At 38.5% G+C, this 9,078-nt stretch overlaps 1 protein-coding gene across 1 annotated transcript in view; it reads left to right on the top strand.

Moving 5' to 3' along the window:
• The first annotated feature begins 1,264 nt into the window (after positions 1-1,264).
• LOC103912662 (von Willebrand factor D and EGF domain-containing protein-like) overlaps positions 1,265-9,078 on the top strand; it is a 266,632-nt gene continuing 258,818 nt past the window's right edge. The window contains exon 1 of the mRNA XM_009319021.1: positions 1,265-1,587. Coding sequence (XP_009317296.1) covers positions 1,491-1,587 — 97 coding nt within the window. The 5' untranslated portion in view covers positions 1,265-1,490. The remainder of the gene's footprint in view (positions 1,588-9,078) is intronic.

Below are 9,078 nucleotides of genomic sequence, written 5' to 3'. Positions count from 1 at the left end.
TGTCAGTAAAATCAATGGAAAGACTCACAAAGACTCCCAAAGGGCTACAGATCAGGCCTATGAGATCGCCAATGCAATGGGACTGTTAAAAGCAGCAATTTCACAGCATTGAAATCCAAAATCCAAATTAAGAAAAAAGTTTTAGAAGTTTCTTCTTAAATAACCTATAATTCCCTCAAGGTAATCCAGTGGTAAAACTCCTCAAGGGATGTAGTTAAGCCAAATGAATCACATTTGAAACTCCTTGGCTGTACTGCAAAATATTTTTAATGGCTTTATTGATGCTTTTAGATGAAATGCTCCTCACAGTGATTTGCATGGAATGTTTACAGACTTGTGTATTACTCTGTTACCAGATAATTCACAATATCCTCACTTAAACAAGCAGACACAAAATAGTCAAACTTGACAAGTCAAAGAAAAGAAGCGCTGGCAGGTATGGAAAACACTGAACAGTGGGTGGGGATACAATATTTTCTAAATAAAATGCCATGAATATCAGAGTATAGCACACAATTTAATAGCAAATTCTTCATATTGCGCATTAAGCTGACAATATGCACCGTCATGCAGTCAACATTGTTCACACTGACTAGAAGTAGCACAAAAGACCCATGCGGCAACAACAGGGCACTTTCCAATGAGACAAAACTTCAGAAAAATGTGATTGAGCAACATGAGTGATTGAATTCTTTCACTGCCGTTCGCTTCTGTTTTCTTTCTGTTATAATTGCTGGTGAGCCGACCTTCTGAAACATACATCTCATTTTTCAGGGCGGGTTGGCAGAGCAAATGCTGCCGCACTTTATTTCAGCAGCAAAGGACTATTCTCTAAAATACCAAACAATGATACATCGACCCAAGACTCAAACGCTGTTTGCGTTTCACAGACCACTTCTGAAACAGTTTTGCATACATGTAACCCCCAGCAATCTGAAGCGAAAAACAAACTATTTGCAAGCTGATATTTTAGCATTTTTTAAACCTCTCTCATATAAACACAGTGTCAGATATGACTGCAGCAATCTGAAGTTAGCGTCATCTGCTTTAAAATCCTCACAAACAGGCATGTTTGGTTTACAGCCCTAATTTCGCCAGGATCACCTCCTACCACCGACACTGAGGGTACATGCTGTTCTTACCCTCCGCGTGTGCGCGGGTGTGTTACCGGGTGCGTAAATCAGAGCAGCTGCAGCCGGAGCAGCTGCAGGGACACGTGCTTTCCGCCGATCTGTTTGTGTGCGTGTGTGTGTGAGGAGGGGGGAGCGTGGTTTGTGTATAGCTGGAGGGCTTCCCTCTTGGAAATTCTGGGATTAATGACACATTAAGCCCTCTCCAAGAGAGTGGATTGAAAAGAACGAAAGAAAGAAAAAAAAAAAAAAAAATTGAAACAGGCAGGCAGGCTGATGGCTTTTCCCACAAAGTTTAGTACTTCAAAAGTTAACTTCTAAGCGACTGCAGATGCATGGATAAAACCTATCTTGGACAACATGCAGCAGCACTTTCCTTTCCATCAGCATCTCCAACTTGTTGCCTACCTCTGTTGGATTCCCTTGTTGGCCATTAGCACTGAGTCAGCTCCATTAGGTAAGGATTTTGTACTTTTTAATTATTTGATAGCCATTTGGGGAGAGAGTTCATGTGTATTTTAAACTGAGATGATCTTGTTTGCATCTACTTTTGAATGTGGGTTAGAGTGATAGAGGGCTATTCTTAGAAAGAGTCTCCAAAATAGAATGGAAGTAAGGTTAAAATAAACAACTTCTAAGGTAATGAAGAAGGTCGCAGTGATACCCAAGCAGGCTTACAGCACACAATGTTTATTGTCCATTAGAGGACTTTCCTTTCACTTTCCTTTTTTTTCCTTTTTTTTTTTTTTTTTTTTTTTTTTTTTTTTTTTTTTTTTTTTTTTTTTTTTTTTTTTTTTTTTTTTTTTTTTTTTTTTTTTTTTTTTTTTTTTTTTTTTTTTTTTTTTTTTTTTTTTTTTTTTTTTTTTTTTTTTTAATAAAGAAATTATAAACCTGTGAAGATTCTTACTTCCTACTAGAAAGAATCAAGTGATTTAAAGAATATTCATAACATTTTCCCATAAATGGAATATATGAAATGAACCATAAAAGAAGAAATAGCTTTAAAATAAGAATCTGTTCCTCTAAGGAAAGAAGTATATACACCATATATCAGTGCAACATTATAGATTAGTTAATTACACATATAATAATACACAGCTATACAGTCTCTGGCAATAAAAAGTTCATGAGTAATTTTTCTACTACTGTACACATTAAATGTAAGGCTTGTTTCACTCTAACATAGAGTTCGAAGAGGACATAGATTTTACATATGTAACTTGTTTATACAGCTTTATTAATCTACTGCAGGAATACATTGAAAATCATGTTAGACATTATTCAACTAGTAAAAGCAGAGTTAATAAAAAAACTTGAGAAAAGCGGTAAGACCAGTGCGTAGTGCTGTGAGTGGTTACGGACACAGCTCTGGCAAATGCTGTGGAGGCACTCCCCCCCTTAATGGAAATGCCTTGCAATATTTTACAAAATTTAATTCCAGTAGAGTTTCAACTAGTCTTAAAAGTGATTGTCAGCCAGCACTCATTAGCCCTATGAAGATACAACAATTTAAAGCACTCTTCATTTGAATATCAAAGGGTCACCCAGAAAGGTTTGCAGGACTGAACACAAGGCAAATGACCTTATTGCCTTTATCTTCAAACAATGCCTTTAATTTCTGAAACCTTTTGAAGGGTTGCCAGTTTTATGGAGCGTAGCAGCTACTTACCTGATAGAACAAGCTTTCCATCAAATGGGAAATGACCTTTTAACTCCTAGTAACTAAGTAACTGTATTTTCCACTGTATTTTTGCTACCGAAGGTAATATTTATGGACATACTTATTAAACTGGGAACACAAAACAAGAATTAAGAAATAGCTTGCTGCCTCTTAGGTGATGCGGAAGGATTCATAAGACTTGTTGGTTCTTTTTTTCATAGTGTGAACTTGAAGTAAATGAAACTGCTCAAACAAGTTTACGTTCTGACAGATTGTGTTGTGACATTATAGGGATATTAACAGAGCCATATGCTGTTTACTTTTGTACTCTGAGTATAACAAACCTACTAATCCCATAAGAATTTAACTGTGAATAAGGAACGTCTGACCAAACAGCTTTTGCAGATGTCTTGTTAAGAAAGAGAAGATGAAAAAGTCCTTTAAAGACCAAGGAAGAATTTTATCATCTTCTGCAGCCTCATTTTAGGGAACGAAGTTCCCAGTGATGGAGAATATTCTCATTATTTGGGTTTTTTTCATCATTTCCTGTGACTGAGAAACATGAAAGGGTTACCAATAACGTCTGTAGCTGCTCTCTGGTAGAAGATTAAGTAAAGCATCAGGGACAAAAGCAGCTCAGTGAATCATAGATGTGGGAGGCCTGACACAACACAGAGCCTGTCAGATTTTTCTCAGATGAAATTCTGTAAATAAGTCAATCAAAAGAAAGATACAATAGATTTTTTATAGAGGTATTTTAGACAAAAGTATTTATCTTAAAATAGATAGTTGCTTGTAACATCACCATTGAGATGGAATTGCTCCCTGTCCCCTCTGGAGCCTTTTCATAATGTACAATTGAAAAAGTTTTTAATTTGGATATGGGTTTCCTGCAAAGGCGCCAGTCTTCCTTGAAGCTCACGAAATCCACTGGAGCTTCACTGCAAGGTGTTACATATATAGTAAAATCAGATACAATTAATTGTTTGCAAGTTCACTCCTGTGGATTTTCCTCAACTCTGAAACACTTAAGAAAAAATTTGAGCATATCCTGAGGTGAAGAAAGAGGAGAAGAGAGAGGATGGTGTCGGGGGAAGGCTAAGTGCCTACAGCCAGCGGGAAAAGATGGTGCATTCTCAAATGATCGGAACAGTCTAATTTGATTTAAGAAAGTAAATGAGAATACTCTAGCATGGCAAAAATTACTCAATGTCTTGCAATTTTACAAACGCTGGTCTTGCTTTCACTAGAAGAATGAAATGAAAATCAGAGTATGTAATCTGCCTTGTGTACTACCCACAAGCAACCCATGATCTGACTTGTGAGCTTCCGCTGTAAAATCTGAGTGCCATGGACTTTCCATGCTTTAAGGAAAAATCTACTGGAGCTCAGAAAACCTTTTCCCATGAGTATTTCAAAAGGAATAATTCAAACTATTCAGGAGCTTTCCCACTTGCTTCCTGTACCTACTGCAGATGACAATCCCTCCCGTTCCCTGGTCAGATCTCAAACGTGCCACCCAGGTCCCCAGCAACTCCCTGGAGCTCCAGGGCTCCTGCCACCCTCTGGGCCACCGAGCACAGGAGGGATGCAAACACCCCCAGGCAAGCCCCAGGGTATCTGGCCTGGAAACAGCTTGCAGGGATCAAGCGCTCAGGCCATGAGTGGGTTTGGTCAGGGACATTCCTGTGACTTTAGAAATTACACTGGGATTATTCTGGCTCCGTGTCTTCGCGCTGTGGAAAGCACAGCAGGCATTTATAGCACTATGCAAACAAAAAATAGCCTGCTGAATGCTTTCCTACAGAAGTAAAACCAAGGCTCCCTGCCCATGGCAAATAAGCAGTAACAACTCCCAAAGGGAGAGGAACAATCTTTACAGCATGTTTCTCTCCCGATATTATTTTTAATTATCAAAAGTTGTTTACAGGTTAATATTTTATTTCCCTTTTATTTAAGTTTCTGTCAACATCAAGTAACCCCATTGGCTTCATTGTCTGGAATTAATCCAGTTTGTATTGTTTGAACCAAGAGTGAGATCTGGTCTTATCTGATTATGTGCTGTCAAGGCGAAGCTAGTAGCAGGGGTTGTACAATGATTTCTGTTTGCTGATAACTTTTTCGTTCCTCTCCTTTTTATCTGAAAGACAACACGATTATCCTTACTGCATAACAGTTCTTTCATAAGGAAGGCAAAATCGGGCGGCTGTTACAGTCTGGGGGTCAGGGAACCCCTTTCACCTTATAATGAATGTGTTTGTAACTCTCCTGAGCAGCATCAGTATGTCACTACTGGATTTTAGGACTTTGAAATTTGGTAGGGAAATAATTTTTAGCTCACACATTTGCCTTCCAATCTTCTGATGAAAATTAATAGTTGTTTTCAAAGTTATACAGGCTTACAAAAGATGTTTGGTGTGAGAGGGCTGCCTTTCTACTGCATCTCTCAGGGCTTTGCTTATTTCCCATTGACCTGCCAAATATGTTTGCTGTTTAAACTCCTTAACAGCTATTTATTACTCTATGCTGTACTAAAATTGAGGATCATTTTATTAGACGCTGTTCATAACAGTATAGCACATTCATGGCCAAAATGTTTGCTTTAATGGTCCAGTTCCTCACAGTTATTTTGTCTCCAAATGCCAAATCCAGAGAAGTATTGTATACATCTAACTTCCTTTGCAATCGATAGGAGCTGCAAGTAGTCAAGACAAATCAGTGTTTGTTCCTAAATTGACAAGACAAATTGCTGTGGAGAGGAAGCATCATCATTCTGTTTTACAGATGGGATGGAGGTGTGAAGTGGCTCAAGGTCATGAAGAAAATCCTTTGGTGGAGCTGAGATCTGTACCGAGGCCTCATGAGTCACAACTTAGCCCCGTTAACTGCAGCACAACTCATAACTGAAAGCCAATATAGTAAATAGGAGTGTAATAAAAATGCTAAACCTTTCTCCATCTTCCTTGTAAACTCTGAAGTCAAATGGCTACACACACAAACTCAAGGGGACACAAAGTATTGTTGGTGGGTTTTAGGCTACTTAACATATTTTAGATGACCAATACCAGGAATTTCCCCAAATCCCCTTTGATTTTAATCAGGAAAGGATCCATTCACTTCCAAAATGCTACACCTATGTTATCATACAAATATAGTTGAAGAAAAGAAGGAAGAGTCATTCCTGCACTAACTTCATTAGAGACAGAATTTCTTTCCTGGTTTTTTCCTACTTATTCCTAGGCCACTTCTGTAGCCTAATAAAATAATTCTGGTTTTGGAAAAGACTCTTTCATTCCAAAGTATTTCCTCCAATTTTTTTTTGTGACCTAGGCTTGCTGCTTCAAAAGGCTGAGAATATTGTGAGAAGTACCATTTTGTTTATTTTTAACTGGGTTTGTGCTGTATCCCTTTGAACAGTTTGCTGGGAAATGTTCTCAAGGCAGCCAGGTTACTTATTTGCCTGATTCTGTCTACCAGTTTGTTTCCTTGGATATTTGTGGGTTTGTTCTGAGTTTTTGGCTACTTTCTTCCCAGATGAAGTGTCCATCTTGTCACTTCACAGGTGGAAATTTAGTGTGGGACATAGCTGATGCCCAAGCCACTACAAAAATGGATATTGTCTTTAACACCTGGTGGGCAGCGTACATTGCTTCTTTAACGATTTTTAAGTTTTCTTCGAAGTGGTGTATTTTTACCTTCAGTTACAAACCTTTATTACTTTCATTGTGGCAGCTACACTATGTGTTTTGCCCTAAGTAGAAAATATTTATGGTGAAATCTGAAAAAAGTGCATTAGTTTGAAGAATATTTTTCATCTGACTTTGAAACACCAGTAAAACCATGTGTTAGTGCACGCAATTGTTTGTACAGCTTTTCTGGAAAGAGTTTTGTCTGTTAAGCTCTTAGGAGATTTACTTAATGAATGTATATACTCATTTGCTTTTTTCTGACACATATTATTTTGATTATTCTGGCATCTATTACTTTGATTGCTGTGTTCACACTGCATGGCATCCACGGGGAGCCGCAAGGGAATATTCTACATATTGAAAGGAAAAAAAATTGATTGCCTAATATAGTTGAGGGATTGTAGTAGTCTGCTCTGCTCCTTTTGCTGGTTTTATATTAATTCATCGATTGAGAATGAGTTTATTGTATTCCCCTATTTTGTTCACAAAGCAGCTTCCATGAGCTGGATAGCAATTTATCTGCGTACCACAACAATGTAATGCATCTCCTGTGGTAGCTGGAGCATTTTACAACTCAACTGTCCCTTGACAGCTTTGTGTGTTGACAGTTTCAGTAAATGGTCCCTCATGTAGTATCTTGCTAATGCCTCATCAGCTCAGTAGCTCTTGCAGTTTCCATGAACTGGTGGATACCCCAGCTTTTCCTCCTCCTTATGCTAATAAGAAAAGGCATAACATTTCCCATCTCGGACCCGCAGCCTTACTTTCTCTTCATTTTTTAAATGGCTGATCAAGTTGCCTTTAACTTGTGTTCACTAACTCTCAGCAGGCAAAAGTCTACGGAAAAAATCTAGAAGATGACACAGAGATGAGAGCACTCTTGGAAGTTCCTAAATTAATAGCTCTATAATGAGTTCAATGGTAAATGTGGGGAATGACTTGGGATCTGAACTAGACCATTCCTTTGCAGAAAGGAGCCTGTATTATGTCAGCTCCTGTTTGCTTCTCATCTCTGTTTAAAACTGTATTTTGCTGAAGTTTGACTATCATGAAAACTTTCCATGGAATTTTCTCTCATTGATTTTCTACAGACCTATATGAAGAGCAAAGGGAGGTAAAATTCAGTCACTAGTTTATTTAATAGCTAAGCTAACGTTTCGTTATTCGTAACAATAATTAAAAATTTCTTTAGAATTAGCATTATTAGACCTCACTACATTAGTCAGATATGTTATTTGTTGAGCTGGTCCAGCTACCAGAACAAGCAGATTCACAAACATCTTTCAGAGATTATTTTTAATAGTCTTCTTTGTCCCTTTCCTCCAATTATTTCCTTTATAATCAACTATGGGTATGCTATAAAATTAGTTGACTGTGACTCAGCCTCCCTCAATAACACAGCATAGATACTTTGATTCACTCAGGCTACCTTATCATCAGCTCTGTTCTTTTCTTAATGGGCTAGAGAAAAAAATATATAAAAATTCACAGAGCCATTTGCGCTGTTCTTTTATTAGATGTTAAGATTAGAGCTAGCAACAAAGACATAAACAGGGTGAAATCTAATTAATTCCTTGTTTCTCTTTTGCAAGAAATATAAGGAAAATGAAGAGGAGGCTATTTCCTACCCCAATGTACTTGCAACTCATTCTTTAAGTGCTAAAATATGTGGACATTTCATTTTCTGAATGTGTATAAAGCAGAATAAAAATAAAGGTAAAAGAAAGCTACCCGTCTCCCTGAGCTAGCCCATAACCACCCCAGAAGCTGGTTTTTGCTCCAACAGAAAGTCTTGTAAGTGCCAGTGGGACTCAGCCACCCACACCCCGTAACATTCCTGATGCATTTGGGCTCCTTTTCTCCTGTAACATCCCTTAGAAGTCTCACTCAAAATTGTTGAAAATAGGAATCCTCCAGTTTCAAATAATTTTCAGTCCTTTGCCTGGACTAATTGTTTCAATTGATCCTGTAAAGGAAATCCCTAATAAACCACTGTGAACAGTTACACTGGGAAGGCTGGAGTAGCTTATAACATTCCTGGTCTGGAACAAAGATGCATTTTGTTCATCCTCCAGTCCCTGTGAGGGGGTACCTATGCAGGGACACAGCGTGCCCTGTCCGGCAGGTCAGCATCTGCTGAAACAGCGGCAGGTAGGACTCGCTTGTGCCTCCCAGCACAGCACCGGTACAATCTTGCCCACTGCAACACACCTCACACAGGAAAAGGTTTGATATCTCCTTAAGACATCATAGTCAAAGACTACGGCCATGTGGAAGCACTCGGGCTCGGATGTGGGGGGCTGAAGTTCGACTTAATCCCTGTCCCTAGCGTGTGCTTGTGTGAGGGCATTAGGCTTAAAGATACTGATGTGCTTCAGGATAGCTGGATTTGAGTTGCAGACTATGATCCCAGCACAAGCTATACATCTCCCAGAGGAATTTTACAACTATTTTCTCCTCTTGACATGATTGCTGCCTTGCAATACAAATAGCTTTGACAAATCATAAATCTACTACCCACCCCCATTCCTTCACTTCTTCCTTTTTCATGTTTTCCCCATAACTGATATTTTCGTCATGAAAATCACCCACGGTTATT

This window comes from Pygoscelis adeliae, unplaced genomic scaffold (assembly GCF_000699105.1).
Source record: "Pygoscelis adeliae isolate BGI_AS28 unplaced genomic scaffold, ASM69910v1 Scaffold222, whole genome shotgun sequence".
NCBI classification, from domain to species: Eukaryota; Metazoa; Chordata; class Aves; order Sphenisciformes; family Spheniscidae; genus Pygoscelis; species Pygoscelis adeliae.
The sequence above is the reverse complement of the archived record's forward strand: the minus strand, read 5'-3'. Positions and strand labels throughout refer to the sequence as shown.